The sequence below is a fragment of the Plodia interpunctella genome, chromosome 5 (assembly GCF_027563975.2).
Source record: "Plodia interpunctella isolate USDA-ARS_2022_Savannah chromosome 5, ilPloInte3.2, whole genome shotgun sequence".
Taxonomy (NCBI): domain Eukaryota; kingdom Metazoa; phylum Arthropoda; class Insecta; order Lepidoptera; family Pyralidae; genus Plodia; species Plodia interpunctella.
In genome coordinates, this window is record NC_071298.1 from 11,483,794 (window position 1) to 11,508,984 (window position 25,191).

The following is a 25,191-nucleotide window of genomic DNA, read 5'->3' on the forward strand; positions in this document are numbered from 1 at the left end:
GGCACTGGCCGGGCCCGCAGCTCACGAGCCCGCTGGCGCACTCTGTCTGTCTGTCTGTCTGTCTGTCATGACAGTATAGCTAGAGCTACAGCTGTGAAAGAGCGCGGTATAGTTACGTGTAGGAGCCGTCGAGGTTGCGGCACTGGCCGGGCCCGCAGCTCACGAGCCCGCTGGCGCACTCTGTCTGTCTGTCTGTCTGTCTGTCATGACAGTATAGCTAGAGCTACAGCTGTGAGAGAGCGCGGTATAGTTACGTGTAGGAGCCGTCGAGGTTGCGGCACTGGCCGGGCCCGCAGCTCACGAGCCCGCTGCCGTACTCTGTCTGTCTGTCTGTCTGTCATGACAGTATAACTAGAGCTACAGCTGTGAGAGAGCGCGGTATAGTTACGTGTAGGAGCCGTCGAGGTTGCGGCACTGGCCGGGCCCGCAGCTCACGAGCCCGCTGGCGCACTCTGTCTGTCTGTCTGTCTGTCTGTCATGACAGTATAGCTAGAGCTACAGCTGTGAGAGAGCGCGGTATAGTTACGTGTAGGAGCCGTCGAGGTTGCGGCACTGGCCGGGCCCGCAGCTCACGAGCCCGCTGGCGCACTCTGTCTGTCTGTCTGTCTGTCATGACAGTATAGCTAGAGCTACAGCTGTGAGAGAGCGCGGTATAGTTACGTGTAGGAGCCGTCGAGGTTGCGGCACTGGCCGGGCCCGCAGCTCACGAGCCCGCTGGCGCACTCTGTCTGTCTGTCTGTCTGTCTGTCTGTCATGACAGTATAGCTAGAGCTACAGCTGTGAGAGAGCGCGGTATAGTTACGTGTAGGAGCCGTCGAGGTTGCGGCACTGGCCGGGCCCGCAGCTCACGAGCCCGCTGGCGCACTCTGTCTGTCTGTCTGTCTGTCTGTCTGTCTGTCTGTCTGTCTGTCATGACAGTATAGCTAGAGCTACAGCTGTGAGAGAGCGCGGTATAGTTACGTGTAGGAGCCGTCGAGGTTGCGGCACTGGCCGGGCCCGCAGCTCACGAGCCCGCTGGCGCACTCTGTCTGTCTGTCTGTCTGTCTGTCTGTCTGTCTGTCTGTCATGACAGTATAGCTAGAGCTACAGCTGTGAGAGAGCGCGGTATAGTTACGTGTAGGAGCCGTCGAGGTTGCGACACTGGCCGGGACCGCAGCTCACGAGACCGCTGGCGCACTCTGTCTGTCTGTCTGTCTGTCATGACAGTATAGCTAGAGCTACAGCTGTGAGAGAGCGCGGTATAGTTACGTGTAGGAGCCGTCGAGGTTGCGGCACTGGCCGGGCCCGCAGCTCACGAGCCCGCTGGCGCACTCTGTCTGTCTGTCTGTCTGTCTGTCTGTCTGTCATGACAGTATAGCTAGAGCTACAGCTGTGAGAGAGCGCGGTATAGTTACGTGTAGGAGCCGTCGAGGTTGCGGCACTGGCCGGGCCCGCAGCTCACGAGCCCGCTGGCGCACTCTGTCTGTCTGTCTGTCTGTCTGTCTGTCATGACAGTATAGCTAGAGCTACAGCTGTGAGAGAGCGCGGTATAGTTACGTGTAGGAGCCGTCGAGGTTGCGGCACTGGCCGGGCCCGCAGCTCACGAGCCCGCTGGCGCACTCTGTCTGTCTGTCTGTCATGACAGTATAGCTAGAGCTACAGCTGTGAGAGAGCGCGGTATAGTTACGTGTAGGAGCCGTCGAGGTTGCGGCACTGGCCGGGCCCGCAGCTCACGAGCCCGCTGGCGCACTCTGTCTGTCTGTCTGTCTGTCTGTCTGTCTGTCTGTCTGTCATGACAGTATAGCTAGAGCTACAGCTGTGAGAGAGCGCGGTATAGTTACGTGTAGGAGCCGTCGAGGTTGCGGCACTGGCCGGGCCCGCAGCTCACGAGCCCGCTGGCGCACTCTGTCTGTCTGTCTGTCTGTCTGTCTGTCTGTCTGTCATGACAGTATAGCTAGAGCTACAGCTGTGAGAGAGCGCGGTATAGTTACGTGTAGGAGCCGTCGAGGTTGCGGCACTGGCCGGGCCCGCAGCTCACGAGCCCGCTGGCGCACTCTGTCTGTCTGTCTGTCTGTCATGACAGTATAGCTAGAGCTACAGCTGTGAGAGAGCGCGGTATAGTTACGTGTAGGAGCCGTCGAGGTTGCGGCACTGGCCGGGCCCGCAGCTCACGAGCCCGCTGGCGCACTCTGTCTGTCTGTCTGTCTGTCATGACAGTATAGCTAGAGCTACAGCTGTGAGAGAGCGCGGTATAGTTACGTGTAGGAGCCGTCGAGGTTGCGGCACTGGCCGGGCCCGCAGCTCACGAGCCCGCTGGCGCACTCTGTCTGTCTGTCTGTCTGTCTGTCTGTCATGACAGTATAGCTAGAGCTACAGCTGTGAGAGAGCGCGGTATAGTTACGTGTAGGAGCCGTCGAGGTTGCGGCACTGGCCGGGCCCGCAGCTCACGAGCCCGCTGGCGCACTCTGTCTGTCTGTCTGTCTGTCTGTCTGTCATGACAGTATAGCTAGAGCTACAGCTGTGAGAGAGCGCGGTATAGTTACGTGTAGGAGCCGTCGAGGTTGCGGCACTGGCCGGGCCCGCAGCTCACGAGCCCGCTGGCGCACTCTGTCTGTCTGTCTGTCTGTCTGTCTGTCTGTCTGTCTGTCTGTCATGACAGTATAGCTAGAGCTACAGCTGTGAGAGAGCGCGGTATAGTTACGTGTAGGAGCCGTCGAGGTTGCGGCACTGGCCGGGCCCGCAGCTCACGAGCCCGCTGGCGCACTCTGTCTGTCTGTCTGTCTGTCTGTCTGTCTGTCTGTCTGTCTGTCATGACAGTATAGCTAGAGCTACAGCTGTGAGAGAGCGCGGTATAGTTACGTGTAGGAGCCGTCGAGGTTGCGGCACTGGCCGGGCCCGCAGCTCACGAGCCCGCTGGCGCACTCTGTCTGTCTGTCTGTCTGTCTGTCTGTCTGTCTGTCTGTCTGTCTGTCTGTCATGACAGTATAGCTAGAGCTACAGCTGTGAGAGAGCGCGGTATAGTTACGTGTAGGAGCCGTCGAGGTTGCGGCACTGGCCGGGCCCGCAGCTCACGAGCCCGCTGGCGCACTCTGTCTGTCTGTCTGTCTGTCTGTCTGTCTGTCATGACAGTATAGCTAGAGCTACAGCTGTGAGAGAGCGCGGTATAGTTACGTGTAGGAGCCGTCGAGGTTGCGGCACTGGCCGGGCCCGCAGCTCACGAGCCCGCTGGCGCACTCTGTCTGTCTGTCTGTCTGTCTGTCTGTCTGTCTGTCTGTCTGTCTGTCATGACAGTATAGCTAGAGCTACAGCTGTGAGAGAGCGCGGTATAGTTACGTGTAGGAGCCGTCGAGGTTGCGGCACTGGCCGGGCCCGCAGCTCACGAGCCCGCTGGCGCACTCTGTCTGTCTGTCTGTCTGTCTGTCTGTCTGTCATGACAGTATAGCTAGAGCTACAGCTGTGAGAGAGCGCGGTATAGTTACGTGTAGGAGCCGTCGAGGTTGCGGCACTGGCCGGGCCCGCAGCTCACGAGTCCGCTGGCGCACTCGTCGATGTCGATCTCGCAGCGCGCGCCCGTCCAACCTGCACACATTATTTGTGGTTATTGTGGTATCTAATGACAAATAACAAAACAAAAAAATCACCGAATTAGGAAACACTGTTTGAATGAACTGTTTTTTAATTTAGCAATAACAGATTTGACAAAAACCAAATTGCAGTAAAATAACGAATGAAACAATTTATGTTCTTATTTAAAAATAGAAAAATCTCTTCGTGGAAAATTTTAATTTAAAGTAACAATCAATCGCAACACTAAATTGCGCTAAACAATAAAAATCCCCAGCAGACACATGATGTCAATTATATTATATATTTAATCAAAATAAAAACAAAATGTCGATACAATGCTGAGAGTGTAGCATATTTTTCACTTGAAACATTTTCCCGCGCAGAGTTCGAAACTAGATTAGATATGAACGATAACATTGTGTAAATATTATCAATAATATCGATACCTTCGTTCTTTTTCAAATCTGGCTTAAACACTGATTTAATTCAACACTTATATTTATACTTTATAACTCGAAACTCTTTACGAAGACCCGGCGCTCGGCTATCATACCAATAAATATTATAAATGAGAAAGTATGTTAAATGAATATTTGCTGTTCCGTCACTCAAATTTCGATCGAACTGAAACACGGATAATCCTACTAATATAATAAATGCGATAGTTTGTGAGGGTCGTGTGTTACTTTTTCACGCAAAATCCACTGAACGGATGGTTATGAAATTCGCTACACGGGTAGAACATAACCTGGAATAACATATGAGGAAGGAATTCCCCGGGGCGCAGCTAGTAGAATATGTGCCTTTTTGTTGGAGCACTACGACGCATTAAGCGTTTCATAATTAATTTTCATTTATATTTCTGATAGTACAAATATGGTGTTTCCAATCACCCTGAAGCACTGTATGAAGTAACAACCACAATATTAATATAATCCCTGCTTCGAAAAACCACACAACGTCTGACGAAATATTAAATCAATCACAAGTCGAAATCGTCACGATTGTGATGAAATGTTCGATTAAGCGTGAGAACGATCGAATCGCTTGGCTATCCTTGACAAAAACCACTTGATGCTTAATCATAACAGATTAAAAATAACAAAAACCTAATACCTGCAACGGCTATCAGGATCAATGCACTAAATACAGAATTCAAATCCATGGTCACACTTTTCTACCTCATTTTTTTTCACAAACACATCACTATCGTGTATTTCGAGACTTCGATCAGCCTAAACTGAATAGTCGGCCAGTGGTTCGCAAACTGTGACGGCGGCCAGATAGTTGGCGTCACAATCAATTAGAACAATAAGGATGACACATGACGTGAGTAATGTGTGCGTGTGTGTTTGTTTGTTTCCCAGTTGGAATCTCATTCATAAAAGTACTGGTGACGAATCGTAGGTTGAGTTTTCTACTTTATATCCGTGTACATTACAATATGAAGAATAGAAAAGAAGTTTAATTTGTCGTAGGTGTTTTAAAATGAAGTTTAGTTATTGTCATAATAAGTACTTGAATTTATGTATTTGTTGAAATTAATTTTTATATAGGTAATAGTTTACGGGATTCCTGAAAATTCTTGTGTTTTTGTATAAGATAAACACCCGAAATTTTCATTACAACCTAATCACAATGTGATAACATATAGTTGATTTTATGTTGAGGCTGAAAAGTGGCCAAAATAATTCTGTTATAAAACGATTCCATCGAACTGAAGTATGAAATCAAATCAAATTGCCTAATCTCTCTCTTTCTCTCATCCTCCCCATTTCATCCTCAGCTGTGACGCTCCGAAGTCCGGGCACCGCATAAAAAAGAAACCTTAAAATTTTGAATATTCGGCTATGAGTTTACTATTTTATATTCCACCTGCCTAACGTGGTTAATGTTAGGGAATGTTGTCGTTGCCTTTCATCTGTCGAGTCTTTTTATCCCTTAGTCGCCTCGTACGACATCCATGTGAGATTATGGAGCAGTCAAAATGTCTAAAATTAAATTTAATTAAAATTAATTAATGTCTAAAATGTCTAATCGTCCTACGTCATTTCAATGAAACACAGTAAATACAGTCCAGTTTGAGAGCCTCAGCTCCTTATCACCGTTATCAGATTGCTAGCAGCGGCGAGATAAGATATCCGCATACAGTGCGGTCGTCACGCGGCGGACGCTCGTGTTGCTGGTGATATGTCAAGGTTGTGCGGCGTCCTTAGACGGTGGGTTATAGAATGACACACGAATTATAGAATGATGTCAGGATGTGAAATAATCACGTCACGACAAATGTTTAAAACGAGGAACTTTAAATTTTCAATTAATTATTTGTGTATTAATTATATTTTAAGTTATTAAAATTAACTTATTAATTGGATATTTTTCGATTTGTAACCTTGATCAAATCAAATAGAATCAATTAAAAAAATCAAACTTTTTTAAAAACTAATTATTAACTAAATAACAATATGTTACAAAAGGTGTCTTAATGATGATACGTGTAACAACGCACCGCTCCCGCAGTCGCAGCGGAAGCCGCGCGCGCGCGCCTCGCAGCGGCCGCCGTGCTGGCACACGCGCTCGGCGCACGCGTCGCGCTCGCGCTCGCATCGCGCGCCCGAGAACGTCTCCGAGCACTCGCAGTACGCCTTCTGGAGGTGCATTAACAAATACCTTCAAACAGTACCATACTGACGAATGGAAAAATATAAAGGTAGTTAAAAAAAAAAACATTTTTCAACTACCTATATTTGAATGAAAATAACAAGAAATTAAATTTCACAAATTTTATAACAAATATCTTTAGAGATTTATCGAAACACAAATAAACATGTTGCGAATACCACGCGAAATTTGCACAAGCACAAGTTTTTTTACGCAATACTTAATCCGCTTGTAACGAAGCTATGGTAAGAAATGAATATACCACAATGTAGCGCCACCATGAGAACGTGTACAAACGCATCCAATCTTGCGAATATCAAACCCGCGATTCAGTGTTGTCAATCCAACTATTAACGCCATCTATCCGTAGCACAGATACAACTATAGATTTTTATCAATAGCAAAAAACTATTTTACATCCACTGTAGACAACACTTGACCAACTAACAAACAAAATGGCCGATGACATGACAGTATGTTACCCTGAGCCGCACTGCGGTGTTCTGTGTACATGTTTTCCACCGGACATGGAAATCAAAAACATTTGAATGCATACATAAACAGTGTACTGAAACAAAGTTTTGCCTAATTTTGTTGAATGTTGAAAAGTTTTTATTTGTATAATAAAGTATGATAAGTATTGTATGCTGTTCAGGCAGTTAGCGAACCAAACATAATAAAAATTTTGCTCATTACATTAACGTTGCCGGTGCTCGTACGTAACCGAACTCCCGATCATATTGTACACTCCTTATTTGTAGCGTTCTACTGACGAAGATGAAACCCGTTGCGGACTGACCTCAGCATCGACGACGCAGCGGCCGTGCACGCAGGGCGTCACCTCACAGAACGCCTTCTCGCAGTGGACGCCCTCGAAGCCCTCTGCGCACACGCACGTGTAGTTGTTGCCCGTTGGCGATTCTACAAGTCACATCACTTCTTACTTTATATATCGATTGAGTTCATCATATTAAAATGGATTTAAATAAGAGCTTGTAAAAAATATATTAGTAGTAGACAATTACGTTCATGTCGTATAAATTAAATGACACAAGTCAAAAACGACAATTTATATAGAGCTTGAATTAGGCTGGTTGACAAATTTTTGTATTGTTGAGATTCGCGAAGGCCTTATATGAATAAAACAGCAGTGAAAAAATTAAAAATCACTGTGTAGTTTTTGTGTACGTATACTACGTCAAACGCATTTACTCCATTGTTAGTCCTGTATAACTGAAGTCAAATTTCTTTATTTCATACTTAAAAATACATGGAAACACTAGATTTAGATAAGAATTAGCTATATACTCCTAAAGAAAAAAACAATAATTTTTATTAAATTTAATAAAGGAAGACCAATAGCTGTTAAAAAAAAACAATAGGTAAACACTTAAAAATCAAAAAGCCTCACAGGTCCTCACAAATAAAATTGAAGTATATAAGTAACAAATAAGTTGAACTATTTTTACACTACTCCTGTGAAAAACAACAAGGATAAACTAAAAAATTAGTAAAGAAAGTAAGAAAAAATATTAAATCTGCAGGTAGTTATATAAGTCTTTTAGTTCTTGCTACACTCGCCTGTGTCGGATGCGGGCAGACAAGTGGCGGCGTGCAGACAAGGCTGATGCAGACAGGAGCGCGCGCGCTCAGTCTCACAGCGCACGCCCGCCCAGCCCGGCGCGCACGCGCACGCGTACCCGCCCGCCGCGTCCGTGCACGCGCCTCCGTGCGCGCACGGCGACGACGCGCACTCGTCGATGTCGTGCGCGCAGCTGTCGGCATCAGGCACACTACTCTAACGATCCGATTTTACCTAAATTCACGCTGAGAAAGCGCTAGTGACTAACAGCCATTACGTTTTCAGGAGAATTTACATTTTTCAATGATTAAATCATGACAGAATATACTTAAAAAGGCATATGACGTAACTTTTCAGAACTACCTAATGCCATCTAACGACAAGTAGTCGCATTAATGAACTAAACTGTCCAACAATATGGTCTCCTCACAATGCTTTGAAAGCAAGTGATTGACAATGAAAACTAGAAATAGATTATTCGGACCGGTAATATCATATGGCACAAATAGTATCCGAACCTGGGAATCTTTCGATCATAAACGGACAATTTTGACTACTGAGCCATCGCTTCTAATAATGTAAACTACTCACAACTCTCCATCAAAACCTTCCGGACACAGACAGGTGTAGGAGGCGACGCCATCTTGACACGTGGCACCGTTCTGACATTCATTGTTGACGCACTCGTCGATGTCGATCTGAAAATGTGTACGAGATTAAGAGTTGGAGCGAAAATTCGTAGTACCTATTTTATTAGGAAACAAAAGTCCGGTTTCAAGTTAGATAGTTTTAATAATAACTAACTGGGAAAGTAGATCGTTTGAATAAGTAGATCGATCGGGAAAATAGACCGACTGTTCCGGAGGGAAAATGTTTTCGTACACATAAAAAAAATAAGGCTGAATCGAATGATTAGCTTTGAAAAAGATTAAATTTCCAAACAAGAGAGCGTCATCGAGTTGTGATCACCTCGCAGTAGTCGCCGCTGTAGCCGGGCGCGCACACGCAGTCGTAGCGGCGACGCACGTCGGCACAGTGTCCTGCGCGTGCGCAGTCGCTCTCCAGACACAGCACGCAGCCCACAGCGGCGGCGGCGCCCCAGCCGCGGCCGGCCAGCAGCGCATAGTGCGGCTGCGCGGCCAGCAGCGCCGCCGCCGCGCCCACGAACAGCTCCTCCTCTGTGAAGAACGGCAGCAGCAGCGACCCGACGTGCACCGCGCCCATGCAGCCCTGACGTCACCACCACAATGTTTATACAGCGCAATGATAACCATTCGCTAACTAGTCGTCACAACAAACAGACCAACATGGTATATCCGCAGAATTATGAACATTTCAGTGAATATATTTTTTCGAATTCAAGAAGTTTTATTGTCAACATTGTGCACAATGTTTTAAAATATTTTTCAGGTAAGAATATCGTTTTCTCGGCTTGCGGGTCGCAATCGTCCTGACAAGTCTAAAATATGTTTTATATTAGCTAGTAGTAGAGTAGAGGAGAGTAGTATTTAATCATTTTTGTCATTTAATACTTTATATATTTACCATTTTGCGAATAATTTTTCTTTCAATTCGTGGATAATTCGTAGCGCGAAATTTTACTTTATAAAAACGTAGAAAGCATAGTGTAAAATAAATTTTACCATGCAAATTTAAAGTCTAATTTCAAAATTTATTTTCGCATTAACTCCGTATAGACACTGACCTTGAAGTACTCCCCGGCCAGGTTGTCAGCGAACTCGTCTCCTTCTGTGAACTCCGATATCGCCATGTCCGTGCTGTTGTCGTACTGCAATCATAAAAACTGTGTTAATCCCTTTAATTTATATTGATACACATTACACATGTTACACATTATGAGACTCAAACGGCAAGAAAACCTAAAAACAACGAGCTAGCGTAGCCAAAGGAGAGAAACTTATCCCATGTAGGGATCTCTTATGCCACATTTACACTCAGCCGCTGCCGGAAATATTCCCCTAAATACTTCTGCGGCGACAAGGACGCGAGTGAGCGTTCACACTCGGCCTTCATATTCTTATTCTCTCTCTCCATGACCTCTGAACCGAGAGGTCCCGGGTTCGATCCCCGGTCGGGTCATGATGGAAAACGATCTTTTTCTGATTGGCCTGGGTGTTGTATGTTTATCTATATATGTATTTGTTATAAAATATAGTATCGTTGAGTTAGTATCCCATAACACAAGTCTCGAACTTACTTTTGGGGCCAGCTCAATCTGTGTGATTTGTCCTAATATATTTATTTACTCTCTTCTTTATTTATCAACTCGCGAGAATGTCTGACGCGGATCTCGTCGAGGTCGCTGGTTCGACAGCATCATGTCTGATCAGCACAAGTCATCCCATATAACGCGCTCAATTTCATAAAGTTCCAAAAATGTAACTGTTGCCAGCGGTGACGTGAGCAGCGACAGCGCGAGTGACCTGTTTACATACTCGCGCTGCCCACTGGGTGCTCACGTCCCTGTCCAATAGGCTAGGCTGAGTGTAAATGTGGCATTAGACATAATTGTTTTGTTGCACGTCCAGATGACGGCTCACCGTGGAGGCCGGCTGGCGGACGCCGCCCAGGTGTATATCCCCGTCCTGCACCAGCAGCTGCCAGGCCGCCACATCCAGCTCCGCGCTCAGCAGCACCTCCTCGTGTCCGTCCGCGTCCACGAACGCTCCTGGAAGATTGCTTTATTTCATTTCGTCGCTCTTGTTTATTATTACAAATCCACGTCATTTTTAAACTGTCATTTTTAAACTGCGTGGAAATGTATGATGGCTGCGCGGTAAATAGTTGAAGTATATGTATCTCTCTCTCTCTCTTTCTCTCTCTCTCTCTCTCTCTCTCTGATCTTAGCGTATTCCCTGTTTCATTCGGATCTGTGACGCCGTTGTATTCTGAACACTATTTTTTACTTTATTTTAAACTTTCTTATCGAATATTAATTGCTAACACTGGTGTCAGATGTTATTCCAATTACCTAAAGGCATCTGACATGACCTTTACGGCTACCTACCGCGTCGAATGTATCACCTAATTTTCCTCACAACGACAACGGTTATTGGGAATAATTCTGAGCAGTCGTTGCCCTTATGATGATGTCTCACACCAGTCGATAAAGTCGATTAACAAAGTGAACGAAGTCGATATCTCACCAGTCATGCCCTCCCCCTGGAACATGAAGCGCAGCGTGGACCAGTGCAGATGATCGCGCGCACGCATGCGCCGCACAGCCGGCAGCGCCGCCGCCGCCAGCCGCCACTCCACCGTCACCTGCTCCTTGAACACGCCCACCGTGAACCACAGCAGCTCGGCGCCGGCGCCGCTTTGCGCACGGAACAGGGTGCCGCCGGTTTTGCTCCTGAAATCAACACTCGTGCTCCAATTTCCAATTGCCATACATTTTATTATACTGTACATATTTATGGACAAAAGTAAGTAATTAAATTCCTGCTAAGGCCCCATCGCTATATACGAGGCGGGGGCGCGCGCGCGCCATATTCGCCTCCAACCAGTCGGCTTGATTCAAAATTTCTTAATTTTCTATTTGGATGCGCGAAAGCGTGACCAATTCCGTAAATGACTCCAAAGACAATAATAATTTATTTCAAAAAATACGAGTTTACATTACTTACAATATATAGCGTTAAAAGAAAACTTCATTAAGTTTTCTTTATCTTTATTTAAACGAATACGTTTATACGTTTCCCCGGCTATGGGTATTCAAAATGAAAAATTTCTCATGCCAATTTCAATGCTATAAAAGATATACGATAAAGCAAGATATACGTTGTTTTATTTATTTATCAACTTCGTGATCCAAGTTTGACTAAATTACATCTTAGCATCTATGAAGTGTACGAAAACTGACATAGATTCGTACAAAAATTGAAAAATCAAAATCGGGACTTTTAGAAGCGAGAAACATATCGAGTACTGTACCTTATAAATGATTAAATCATTGTTTTGGGTGAGAAACAGCGAGAAACGAGCGTATCTCTGGTAAGAACTATCGTACCATATTCGAGGAATAAATGTTTCCGATTTTGGGTGATGTGTACTGTGTGTTTGTTTGTCTGAGACTTGCTTGCTATTGATTGTGTTAGTGTGTCTTGATGTCTCGTATTGTGGTCTTCTGTGATATCACGAGCTGCGACCGACCTGTACGTGATAGTGAGCGAGCGCGGGCGCTCGGAGCGCAGGCGCTGCGCGGCGCGCGGCACCCGCAGCCGGTACGACAGCGTCGTGTTCACGCCGTCGAACGTCGTCTCCGACACGCACTCGTATCTACCACGTCCAAACTCATTTATATAAATTTATCGTTTGAAAAAAAAACACTAGAAAAACACGCTTTTATAGGTGAACGTGAAATTTAATCTTGGTCAAAGTTCATTACAACATTTTTCTAACAAATCCAAACACGACTATGATACGATTTTCCATCATGAAATGCCAGTTCATATCTTCCGGCTCCATCATCAGATCAGTTCGACAGCACCATATTAATGTATTGTCATCTACATACAGCTGCCAATTTTCATGACGCTACGATTCTTGGAAGATGTTTAAATGATTTACCTTAAATTCCAATACATAGTTTCTTACATACATACAGGTCGACCTAATAAAAGCGTGTAACAAACATAGCGTCATTGCAATGCCCAATACAATACAATGCTGATGAAAACTAATCCCTTTCCTGCCCGCTGCTTAACATAGGCTTCTCTTCTTTTACGCCAACTTTGTCTATCCTGTGCTAATATAATCCACGTACGTGCGACAGGCGACTTTGATGATATCATCTGCCCATCTCATTTTATAACATCTCCTAGGTAGAACTCATTGCCATAGCATTTGATGATAATTAAAAACGTCATGACATTTAAAAATAAAATAAAAAACATTTTACATAAAATATCATTATATATTGTAAATAAATATTTCAATGAAAATGATTAAGACATTACTAGAGAATTGGTTACTAATTGCTTTGTAATTTGCTATCTTTTTACTAAATTGTAAATGTGATAGTATAGCTAATAGGCGAGAGTATTGTAATACAATTTCTCAAAAAAAATCAGTGTGTATTTTTCAACTTTAGATAAAGATAGAATGAGAAATACAATGAAGCTCACCCCGCATCCAGGTTCCTGCAATGTGAGTTGAAGGGGCAGCCCTGCAGCTGACAGAACTCCACCTCGGCGCACTGTTTGCCCTTGTACCCGCGGAGGCACGTGCATCTGTGTGTACAACAATGTGCTCATATCCTATTGCGCCTGAGACCATAAGAGCAGCCAGCAGTCGAGTGTTAACACCAGGTCGACGATAGATTGTGTCACTTTAAAAATATATATTTTCATAAGTTATTTTTTTTACTGACTGAACTGAATGTTTTTTTTTTAACTTTTGCACTGTAGTCTGTCTGGCTGCGACTAAAGCGGTGCTGTGATTGCAAGGTCGTGGAATTCCCATTTATAGCAAAATAAACAATTTGAAAAGTCAGCGACATAAAGAAAAAAGGTTCACTAAGTCCCGTGAATATATATATATATAGTTAGTTATGGGTTGTCAAAATTAAAATTTCTCAAAAATATCTAATCGGACGTGAAAAATTATTGCTGTAAACAAGCTGCAACCGTAGGTTCGCACAACACAGACGAGCAGACAAGCAGACGAGACTCACGTGTAGTCGTTCCAGGTGAGCGTGCAGGTAGCGTTGTGCAAGCAAGGCCTGGAGGCGCAGGCGTCGTCGGAGACCACGCCCTGCAGCACGCCGGCGGGGTCCAGCGCCACGTCGCCGAAGGCCGGCGGCAGCGACAGCCCCGCCACGCGCGCCAGCGGGAAGAACTCCACCACCGTCACGTTCACGCCGTTCGACACCTGCGCAGGGAGTGAGGGAGTGAGGGAGTCACGAGGAAATCAGAAGGAATCAAAAATAGACATTAATGGCTCATTTATGATTAACATCTGTCTCTATTTTTGATGCCTAAAGTTGACTGGAAGAGATCGTTTTAGTGATATTGCTTAAGACAGGTATTGAATGCGCACGTGCCTTTTATATTTCGGGATGTTTCGGGTCGTGTTACGGCCCGAAACACCCGACGATAAAGGTGTAAGTTTAATACCTGTATTATAAACGCGTAAGTTTAAAATAACTTCGTGTTTTATATTTATTTCTTTATGTACTTTTCTTGATGCAACCAAGAGTATAGTATTGTAATAGTTTCATTTATGTTAGAGGTGTGTGGTTCAGCCCTAGAATAGGACAGGACAGGACGTTGAATAGTATCCTCTTGTAGATGTTGTACGAGGCGACCAAGGGACACATAGCCTAAGCAACAATAATAGTTATAAGAAAGATTGACATAACAGCCAAATCTTCAAAATTTTAAAGCATATTTCTATTATTCTAAAATAATAGAATTTGAAAAAAAAAACAACGACAAATAACTTATTGCCTCTCGCGCATAAGTTATTATAAATTGTAACGTTACTTTTACACTTTAACTGAATTACCGACAATGTGTTTCACAAACCTGCACATCTTGTATGACCCCCTTGAAGTAGTCAGTGTCGTCCACGTCCTGCGGCGGCGGCGTGGTCACGGCCGTCATGGGGCTTAGTGTGGGGGGGGCCACCGTGGCGGGCGCGGGAGGGGGCCCTCCTAGGTATAATACCTGGATGACAAAAATAATTCCTTAGATCTACACTAATATTCGTTCGTAAGTTTGTCTAGGGAGTAGTCTTTGGAACTACTCGATTTTCGAAATTATTTCGCCATTTGGAAGCTAGAGAACAGCAGAAGAGAAGACCAGGGCGATCTCTCGTATCGGAAGACCGTATCCACTTTGGGGTCTCCGAGCCAGAGAACCTTATGCGACATGATAATCTAATTAAAAACATAATAGAAAGCAAAATAGAAGAGAAAAGAGGAAAAGGAAAGACAAGAAGGTCTTATATGGACCAAATAAAGGAGACAGCAAGATTGATGTCGTACAGGGAGGTCAAAACATTGGCTGAGGATAGAAAGAGATGGAATGAACTCCATCGGCAAGAACGACGTTCTTAAATGATGACGATGATGAGCCAGAGAAATAAGTAGGAACATTATTCCTGATTAATTTTGAATACTATTTAATCCGATGTGTCCTGAGAGCTAGGTCCCGGGACGCAGCTAGTAATAACAAAAAAAAATATAGAGACAAATAAACACAACATTCGAATCCTTCGATGTAGCAGTCAGGCATGATGACCACAAGCCACAGCGATCGTCAACACACTCGTGTATCTATGTAGTACATGTAAATGACAAACGCTTACTTGAGCATCGAGCTGTTTGGCCGCCGATATGGACTTCCTGAAGTATTCTGTGCCGTTCAGCTTCACTTGTACCAGCGTTGAGTTGCGCACCACCTGCATACATATGTACCATATGTTTCTGAACATTTCTCATTATGATGTCAAGTATATAAATCATTTCCCTTGGTTTTATTAACGATCCAAGATCAAAATGAAAAAAAATCATTTGTGTAACTCATTTGTTTTGTATTCTAAAAAATTACTTTTTTTGACCTCTATAAACTCAACGGCAATGATATTAAGAGATTTGGGCCGTATTAAAATATACTCAGAAAACATACATTAGTTAATTTTTGTTATTAAGGCACTTTCGACTTCGGACCAAAATGAAAGCGCAATGATGTCCTTTAAAAATAAAAACTTGTACAAACATGAACTAAAAAAACGAAGTTTGTTGCGCCGCTTCTTCTTCCCCTAAGCTATGTAAGTCGGCAGTAGACTTAGTTTTAAGTAAACTTTTGACGTCAATAAGTGATGTATTATACACTGCCTCAAATAAAAGAAAATATATAGGGACAAATCACACAGATTGATTAAGTTAGCCCCTAAGTAAGTTCGAAACTTGTGTTATGGGATACTAACTCAACGATACTATATTCCATAACATATACGTATATAGATAAACATCCAACACCCAGGTTAATCTGAAAAAGATTATTTTCCATCCTGACCTGACCGGAGATCGAACCCGGGACCTCCAGTGTAGCACTCCGGCATGATGACCATTAGTTTGGGCAGTAGATTAGATTCAAAAGCAACGTACCTCGATGAGATGTAAGTGTCCGTTGTCGAGCCGAGTGCCGCCCACGGTATAGTTCTCCGATGTCTGGTTGAAGCGGAGGTGGACCAAGAGTTCGCCCGCGTACAGTGACGCCGACACTTGCGTCTCGTCTGTGGGGCTGGCCCTGGACACAATTATTCAGTTAGTTATACATTTTTCCTGGAATGGGGCGCTGCTGCTGACCCTGAATTCAGTCATTGTTTTGAGTTACAGAGTTCAGAAATAAAATTAAAATATATAAAAAAAAAATATGCGTAACTAAAAATCGACCATACTAGAGGTAATTATAACGTCAATGTACTATTATTTTTTATGTACTCTCTTGAAGAGGTCATTATTATTCTCATGTTTTCAGGCATTTTGTGTTCAGGCAGGATATTACTACGGCAGCTCTGGTTTGGTCTCCAATATAATTATGTTCGACATACTTGGGCATGGAGCCGAGGTAGAAGATCTGTCCGGTGGGCTTCCTGGTGCGGATGAACATGGAGATGTCGAGCGCCGCTGCTGTGTAGTGTGGGGGAGGCTACAGTACCACATACTTGGGCATGGAGCCGAGGTAGAAGATCTGTCCGGTGGGCTTCCTGGTGCGGATGAACATGGAGATGTCGAGCGCCGCTGCTGTGTAGTGTGGGGGAGGCTACAGTACCACATACTTGGGCATGGAGCCGAGGTAGAAGATCTGTCCGGTGGGCTTCCTGGTGCGGATGAACATGGAGATGTCGAGCGCCGCTGCTGTGTAGTGTGGGGGAGGCTACAGTACCACATACTTGGGCATGGAGCCGAGGTAGAAGATCTGTCCGGTGGGCTTCCTGGTGCGGATGAACATGGAGATGTCGAGCGCCGCTGCTGTGTAGTGTGGGGGAGGCTACAGTACCACATACTTGGGCATGGAGCCGAGGTAGAAGATCTGTCCGGTGGGCTTCCTGGTGCGGATGAACATGGAGATGTCGAGCGCCGCTGCTGTGTAGTGTGGGGGAGGCTACAGTACCACATACTTGGGCATGGAGCCGAGGTAGAAGATCTGTCCGGTGGGCTTCCTGGTGCGGATGAACATGGAGATGTCGAGCGCCGCTGCTGTGTAGTGTGGGGGAGGCTACAGTACCACATACTTGGGCATGGAGCCGAGGTAGAAGATCTGTCCGGTGGGCTTCCTGGTGCGGATGAACATGGAGATGTCGAGCGCCGCTGCTGTGTAGTGTGGGGGAGGCTACAGTACCACATACTTGGGCATGGAGCCGAGGTAGAAGATCTGTCCGGTGGGCTTCCTGGTGCGGATGAACATGGAGATGTCGAGCGCCGCGTGCACGGCGCGGCGCGCGGCCTCGTGCACCAGCACCGACACCACCGAGCGCGGGGCCGCTGACTCCTGCCCGAACGTCGCCGCGGTGTAGTCTGTGGGCATGAAGTGAAAAAAAAATTTAGTTCGGCAGCATTTTACAAAGAGAAGGATCAGACAGTGTACAAACTTTGAAATAGCTAGATTTGTCTATTTCAGGTAATTTTATAACATTATGTCCTATGAACTATTCGTATATCGCAGCCGCCGCCGGAGCGGCAGGGGTTGGGCGCGCACTGAGTGCACAGTAACACTCACTGTACTGGCAGGTGTCGCCGAGGTAGGGGCGCGGACAGGTGCACACGAAGCTGGTCCAGGCGTCCTCGCAGCCGCCGCCGGAGCGGCAGGGGTTGGGCGCGCACTGAGTGCACAGTAACACTCACTGTACTGGCAGGTGTCGCCGAGGTAGGGGCGCGGACAGGTGCACACGAAGCTGGTCCAGGCGTCCTCGCAGCCGCCGCCGGAGCGGCAGGGGTTGGGCGCGCACTGAGTGCACAGTAACACTCACTGTACTGGCAGGTGTCGCCGAGGTAGGGGCGCGGACAGGTGCACACGAAGCTGGTCCAGGCGTCCTCGCAGCCGCCGCCGGAGCGGCAGGGGTTGGGCGCGCACTGAGTGCACAGTAACACTCACTGTACTGGCAGGTGTCGCCGAGGTAGGGGCGCGGACAGGTGCACACGAAGCTGGTCCAGGCGTCCTCGCAGCCGCCGCCGGAGCGGCAGGGGTTGGGCGCGCACTGAGTGCACAGTAACACTCACTGTACTGGCAGGTGTCGCCGAGGTAGGGGCGCGGACAGGTGCACACGAAGCTGGTCCAGGCGTCCTCGCAGCCGCCGCCGGAGCGGCAGGGGTTGGGCGCGCACTGAGTGCACAGTAACACTCACTGTACTGGCAGGTGTCGCCGAGGTAGGGGCGCGGACAGGTGCACACGAAGCTGGTCCAGGCGTCCTCGCAGCCGCCGCCGGAGCGGCAGGGGTTGGGCGCGCACTGAGTGCACAGTAACACTCACTGTACTGGCAGGTGTCGCCGAGGTAGGGGCGCGGACAGGTGCACACGAAGCTGGTCCAGGCGTCCTCGCAGCCGCCGCCGGAGCGGCAGGGGTTGGGCGCGCACTGAGTGCACAGTAACACTCACTGTACTGGCAGGTGTCGCCGAGGTAGGGGCGCGGACAGGTGCACACGAAGCTGGTGCAGGCGTCCTCGCAGCCGCCGCCGGAGCGGCAGGGGTTGGGCGCGCACTGAGTGCACAGTAACACTCACTGTACTGGCAGGTGTCGCCGAGGTAGGGGCGCGGACAGGTGCACACGAAGCTGGTCCAGGCGTCCTCGCAGCCGCCGCCGGAGCGGCAGGGGTTGGGCGCGCACTGAGTGCACAGTAACACTCACTGTACTGGCAGGTGTCGCCGAGGTAGGGGCGCGGACAGGTGCACACGAAGCTGGTCCAGGCGTCCTCGCAGCCGCCGCCGGAGCGGCAGGGGTTGGGCGCGCACTGAGTGCACAGTAACACTCACTGTACTGGCAGGTGTCGCCGAGGTAGGGGCGCGGACAGGTGCACACGAAGCTGGTCCAGGCGTCCTCGCAGCCGCCGCCGGAGCGGCAGGGGTTGGGCGCGCACTGAGTGCACAGTAACACTCACTGTACTGGCAGGTGTCGCCGAGGTAGGGGCGCGGACAGGTGCACACGAAGCTGGTCCAGGCGTCCTCGCAGCCGCCGCCGGAGCGGCAGGGGTTGGGCGCGCACTGAGTGCACAGTAACACTCACTGTACTGGCAGGTGTCGCCGAGGTAGGGGCGCGGACAGGTGCACACGAAGCTGGTCCAGGCGTCCTCGCAGCCGCCGCCGGAGCGGCAGGGGTTGGGCGCGCACTGAGTGCACAGTAACACTCACTGTACTGGCAGGTGTCGCCGAGGTAGGGGCGCGGACAGGTGCACACGAAGCTGGTCCAGGCGTCCTCGCAGCCGCCGCCGGAGCGGCAGGGGTTGGGCGCGCACTGAGTGCACAGTAACACTCACTGTACTGGCAGGTGTCGCCGAGGTAGGGGCGCGGACAGGTGCACACGAAGCTGGTCCAGGCGTCCTCGCAGCCGCCGCCGGAGCGGCAGGGGTTGGGCGCGCACTGAGTGCACAGTAACACTCACTGTACTGGCAGGTGTCGCCGAGGTAGGGGCGCGGACAGGTGCACACGAAGCTGGTCCAGGCGTCCTCGCAGCCGCCGCCGGAGCGGCAGGGGTTGGGCGCGCACTGAGTGCACAGTAACACTCACTGTACTGGCAGGTGTCGCCGAGGTAGGGGCGCGGACAGGTGCACACGAAGCTGGTCCAGGCGTCCTCGCAGCCGCCGCCGGAGCGGCAGGGGTTGGGCGCGCACTGAGTGCACAGTAACACTCACTGTACTGGCAGGTGTCGCCGAGGTAGGGGCGCGGACAGGTGCACACGAAGCTGGTCCAGGCGTCCTCGCAGCCGCCGCCGGAGCGGCAGGGGTTGGGCGCGCACTGAGTGCACAGTAACACTCACTGTACTGGCAGGTGTCGCCGAGGTAGGGGCGCGGACAGGTGCACACGAAGCTGGTCCAGGCGTCCTCGCAGCCGCCGCCGGAGCGGCAGGGGTTGGGCGCGCACTGAGTGCACAGTAACACTCACTGTACTGGCAGGTGTCGCCGAGGTAGGGGCGCGGACAGGTGCACACGAAGCTGGTCCAGGCGTCCTCGCAGCCGCCGCCGGAGCGGCAGGGGTTGGGCGCGCACTGAGTGCACAGTAACACTCACTGTACTGGCAGGTGTCGCCGAGGTAGGGGCGCGGACAGGTGCACACGAAGCTGGTCCAGGCGTCCTCGCAGCCGCCGCCGGAGCGGCAGGGGTTGGGCGCGCACTGAGTGCACAGTAACACTCACTGTACTGGCAGGTGTCGCCGAGGTAGGGGCGCGGACAGGTGCACACGAAGCTGGTCCAGGCGTCCTCGCAGCCGCCGCCGGAGCGGCAGGGGTTGGGCGCGCACTGAGTGCACAGTAACACTCACTGTACTGGCAGGTGTCGCCGAGGTAGGGGCGCGGACAGGTGCACACGAAGCTGGTCCAGGCGTCCTCGCAGCCGCCGCCGGAGCGGCAGGGGTTGGGCGCGCACTGAGTGCACAGTAACACTCACTGTACTGGCAGGTGTCACCGAGGTAGGGGCGCGGACAGGTGCACACGAAGCTGGTCCAGGCGTCCTCGCAGCCGCCGCCGGAGCGGCAGGGGTTGGGCGCGCACTGAGTGCACAGTAACACTCACTGTACTGGCAGGTGTCGCCGAGGTAGGGGCGCGGACAGGTGCACACGAAGCTGGTCCAGGCGTCCTCGCAGCCGCCGCCGGAGCGGCAGGGGTTGGGCGCGCACTGAGTGCACAGTAACACTCACTGTACTGGCAGGTGTCGCCGAGGTAGGGGCGCGGACAGGTGCACACGAAGCTGGTCCAGGCGTCCTCGCAGCCGCCGCCGGAGCGGCAGGGGTTGGGCGCGCACTGAGTGCACAGTAACACTCACTGTACTGGCAGGTGTCGCCGAGGTAGGGGCGCGGACAGGTGCACACGAAGCTGGTCCAGGCGTCCTCGCAGCCGCCGCCGGAGCGGCAGGGGTTGGGCGCGCACTGCGGCGCACGCGGACAGTGCGCGCGCACGTTCCGCAGCACGGAGCGCACGCCGCTCTCCGTGCTCGTCTCCGTCTCCGTCTCGTCGGTCTCCGCGGTCTCGATCTCCTCCAGGGCTTCGGTGGCGGTCTCTGTTGTTGTTGCGTTCGAGTCTTCCGGTAGTACCTGGGGGATTTAAGTATGCTTCCATAACAGCTGGCCCTGATGACCTTCCAGCTATATTTCTAATAAAATGTGCTAAAACAATATCTATTCCACTGGCAATTCTTTTAAAAAAATCCTTATACTGTGCATTTATTACACCAGTGCATAAGAAAGGCTCAAAAACTGAAGTAACTAACTTTCGCCCGATTCCCAAATTATGTATTATTTCCAAAGTTTTTGAGGAGCTTGTCCGCAATCAGGTGTATCCTGCCCTTAAACAATCTTTCACTCCCGCACAGCATGGGTTTTTGAGTGGACGCTCCACAGTTTCCAACTTGTCGCTATTAAATTTTTACCTTATTGATGCAATGGATAAAGGAAATCAGGTTGATGTCATTTACACTGATTACAGCAAAGCGTTTGATAGAATTCAACATAAACTTGTATAGCATAAACTTCTTGATATCGGCATTAGTGGTGGCCTTTTAAGATGGTTCGCGTCTTATGTTGATAACCGCTCACAAGCTGTAGTATTGAATAACTATATGTCTAGCTGGATTCCTATACCTAGCGGCGTACCCCAAGGTTCTCTTCTTGGCCCCTTGTTATTTGTAATCTTCGTAAACGACATCGATCATCACCATAGACACTAAAAAATCCTGTGTTTTGCAGATGATATGAAAATATTTACTTTTGTATCATCATTAACTGATGCTGAGTCTTTACAGTCTGATCTTTTGAGACTACAAGAATACTGCTCATCAAATCTTCTAGACCTTAACCCATCAAAATGTAGTGTAGTCACTTTTAGTCGTAAACGTAAATCAATCATCTATGACTATCAATTATTAGGATAAAAACTTAAGAGGGAAAATGTGATTCGTGATTTGGGAGTGCTTCACGATTCTAAACTAATATTCAATCAACATATTGACAGTATTGTAGCTAAAGCGTACCGTGCATTGGGCTTCATAAAGCGTATCTCCAGGGAGATTTCCTCATTTAAAACCCTTAAGATACTTCATTGCTTACAACTTTTATTTAAGTAACATTGCACATTTGTTCAGAGTAATCTGGAATATGCTTCCCAAATTTAGAGTCCCCAATATGAAACATATAAATCCGGAATTGATGGCATACAGAAGAAATTTATTCGTTTTCTGTGTAATTAGACGGAAGATGTTTATGACAGTAGTATTTATAACGATCTTTGCATTAAGCAACACTTATTGCCTCTTGAAAAGCGACGTGAAATTGCTGACATCGTCTATCTGCACAAAGTTATTATACTATTGATTGTCGTGATCTCTTGGCTCTTATCTCATTTAAAGTACCTACGAAAATGTACAGATCTAGTACGCTTATACATTTTCTATCCTGCTGTTTCCACAAAATACTGCAAAAATACTGTCACGTCAATGCTTTGGTGAGGGATCCTGACTTTGATATAATAGACTCAAGCACTGCATCGATTACACGTCGATTATCTAATTTATTCTTTTTAACTTAATTATCGTTTATTAAATTGCAAAATATATAAATGTAACCACTGAGTGCGGATCTTGGCTCTAACGCGGATATGGTGAAGTTTGTGCCAAAATTGTAGATGCTCAAAAATATTTACCTCCATTTTGCTTTTATTAGTGGGAACCTATAATTGGCTTTCCGATTTTCATTTTAAGCGACTATTCTCTATATTTAGCTATTTGATGGTTCTCCTAAGAATAAATAAATAAATAAACTTTAAAAACGAATGTGTGCAATGTGGACTTAATACTAAGGCATAAATTTAATGATTTGAATTGAATAGACCCGCATTAGCCAGTCTTGTGGACGAAAATGACGTCACGCTGGAGCTAAACAGATAAAACCAGTATATTTCCACTCACCCACTGCCCGTTGACTACGACATCTTGGAAGCAGCCCACAAAGAAGTTAGGTCCATGTCGCAACGTCGCGTACGATGACCCCGCGTTGCCCAGTCTGGTGGACGGGAATGACGTCACGCTGGAGTTGTACGCCTCGTTCTGGCTGATCGGGTAGATGGTCTGCTCCTCGTTCGCGGACAGCACCAAGTGCGAGGAGTTTATCGTCACGAACACCTGACCGAAATAAACGGTTTTGATAATTATAAAGTTAAGTTTGACGACCTCGGTGGCGCAGTGGTAAGATTCTTGCCATTGAACCGAGAGGTCGGGTTCGATCCCCGGTCGGATCATGATGGAAAATGATCTTTTTCTGATTGGCCCGGGTATTGGATGTTTATCTATATATGTATTTATTATAAAATATAGTATCATTGAGTTAGTATCCCATAACACAAGTCTCGAACTTACTTTGGGGTTAGCTCAATCTGTGTGATTTGTCCTAATATATTTATTTATTTATTTGTTTGTTTATTTAAGTAAATACTGGTATCAAAGCGAGATAAGTATAATGAGGCCTTAACAGTCCTTCGAGACTTGGCTCTGTCCACTCCGTCAGAGATAGATATCGGTCTTGTCACAAGGAATAACGTTACCAAACTGTCACTGTATCAGATCTACCGTCGATCAAAGAAGTATTTTTTATCACCATTAAAAACCCTTTATTGTGATAGTGATATTAGTCATCAATTTTCAGCTACCTATTTTTCATTTTTTCAATGTTAATCCACTGATTTTATAATGATATCAAAGAGCCAATAAAGACCCCCTCCCACATAGACTAATCACCCGGGGTAATGTAAATAATCTAATGATACCTCACACACCCTGTCTACATAGTATAAAAACAAAGTCTCTCTCTCCTCTGTCTGTTTCTAAGCTTTCTTCTTTTAAACCACGCAACGGATTTTGATGCAGTTTTCACGAAGTTTTATATACATACCCTGGGTGAAGACGGGCCGGATCGCTAGTTAACTGATAAAGCGTTTAAAAAATAGATCAAATAAAGTATCTCACAAACATACACATAGAAGTGATAAGTGCGCCTTTGCACTCATTATGTTTGAACACCTTGTTGTAACTTATAACTCCTTTGTGAATGGTGCAATAAAGAGTTTATCTATCTATCTATCTAGAAGCATGAACCTTAAAAAACAACACTTTGTTTTAAAGATCTATCTATATAGACTCACCTTTTGCCAGTTGCTGTCATTGAGCTGTGAACCAATAAAGACCCCCTCCCACTTGTTCAACAAGCTGGAGTGCAGGTTGAGTCTCCCGTTGGACAGCTCCAGGAAGAAGTACGTGAGGCCCGAGCCCATGGCCAGCAGGCTGTTGCCGATGGTCGTCTTGAAGCGGAAGGAGAGGTCGTAGCCTTCTTCTCGGGATGTGTTCACTTCCGCGAAGCTGCCCTTCTCCAATGACATCGTGGTGATCTGCGAAAATGGATAGTGGAAAATATACATAAATCGCGTGATACACTCATGTAATATTTTGTTTGATATGACCTATCACTAATTCAAATCCAAATAATCAAAATTGTTTGAAATAATTTCATTGCACACAACAAAACAAAAACGAACCTACACATCACTTTATCTATATAAGCAATGTCATCAGCACTCGTGCAATGGTCGAAATAATTATGTTTTATGTATAAAAACTTGCATTGCTTGCTTTGTTGTTTTTATTTCATTTTTGTTTCTTCGGAAAACAAGGACTTTACTAACAAAAACTTTTTCTCGGTCAAGAAGAAAAGAATTGGCGCGTATACGTTTTAATTTTCTTTTTTTTTTGTTGTGCGGCCTGGCTTTGACGGCAATCGCAAAAAAAAGTAAAAATTGAGCGCACTTCTAGTTAACAATCCTCATCATACGTGGTTAATAGGCAGTTCAATTTAAAATAAAGCGTAATCGTATGGGTTCGATGTATTTTTTTGGCCTGGATGCGGCACGGCTGGCCGCGGCCGAGGAAGAGTCTCGATCATAGCTACCTTCTCGCACGTGGTGCCGTAGTATCCCGGCGCGCAGCTGCAGTTGTATCTGTGCTCAGTCTCGTGCTGCAGCCACGGCAGACACGTGCCGTGGTTGCGGCACGGCTGGCCGTGGCAGCCGGTGAGCACCACGCTGCAGTTGCGCCCCCCCCAGCCCGGGGCGCAGCTGCAGTAGTACGTCGCCCGCCCGTCGTAGCAACGACCGTGTTCGCAGGGTTGGTATCTAGGGGGAATTGAC

At 47.6% G+C, this 25,191-nt stretch overlaps 1 protein-coding gene and 1 long non-coding RNA gene across 2 annotated transcripts in view; one reads left to right on the top strand and one right to left on the bottom strand.

Annotated features, from left to right (window-relative positions):
• crb (crumbs) overlaps positions 1-25,191 on the bottom strand; it is a 71,496-nt gene that overhangs the window by 10,241 nt on the left and 36,064 nt on the right. The window contains exons 22-41 of the mRNA XM_053746045.2: positions 24,954-25,176; positions 24,154-24,396; positions 22,925-23,137; positions 20,789-21,056; positions 17,168-17,336; positions 15,924-16,065; positions 15,122-15,214; positions 14,338-14,478; positions 13,485-13,681; positions 12,937-13,041; positions 11,963-12,088; positions 10,957-11,162; positions 10,351-10,478; positions 9,495-9,578; positions 8,759-9,019; positions 8,381-8,487; positions 7,789-7,982; positions 7,007-7,128; positions 6,056-6,194; positions 3,459-3,558 (exon numbers count right to left, since the gene is read on the bottom strand). Coding sequence (XP_053602020.1) covers positions 3,459-3,558; positions 6,056-6,194; positions 7,007-7,128; positions 7,789-7,982; positions 8,381-8,487; positions 8,759-9,019; positions 9,495-9,578; positions 10,351-10,478; positions 10,957-11,162; positions 11,963-12,088; positions 12,937-13,041; positions 13,485-13,681; positions 14,338-14,478; positions 15,122-15,214; positions 15,924-16,065; positions 17,168-17,336; positions 20,789-21,056; positions 22,925-23,137; positions 24,154-24,396; positions 24,954-25,176 — 3,261 coding nt within the window. The remainder of the gene's footprint in view (positions 1-3,458; positions 3,559-6,055; positions 6,195-7,006; positions 7,129-7,788; positions 7,983-8,380; positions 8,488-8,758; positions 9,020-9,494; positions 9,579-10,350; positions 10,479-10,956; positions 11,163-11,962; positions 12,089-12,936; positions 13,042-13,484; positions 13,682-14,337; positions 14,479-15,121; positions 15,215-15,923; positions 16,066-17,167; positions 17,337-20,788; positions 21,057-22,924; positions 23,138-24,153; positions 24,397-24,953; positions 25,177-25,191) is intronic.
• LOC135309725 (uncharacterized) lies at positions 5,714-7,079 on the top strand. The gene is made up of 3 exons (XR_010369909.1): positions 5,714-5,765; positions 6,024-6,256; positions 6,969-7,079. It is a non-coding gene; the product is annotated as an uncharacterized LOC135309725 (long non-coding RNA).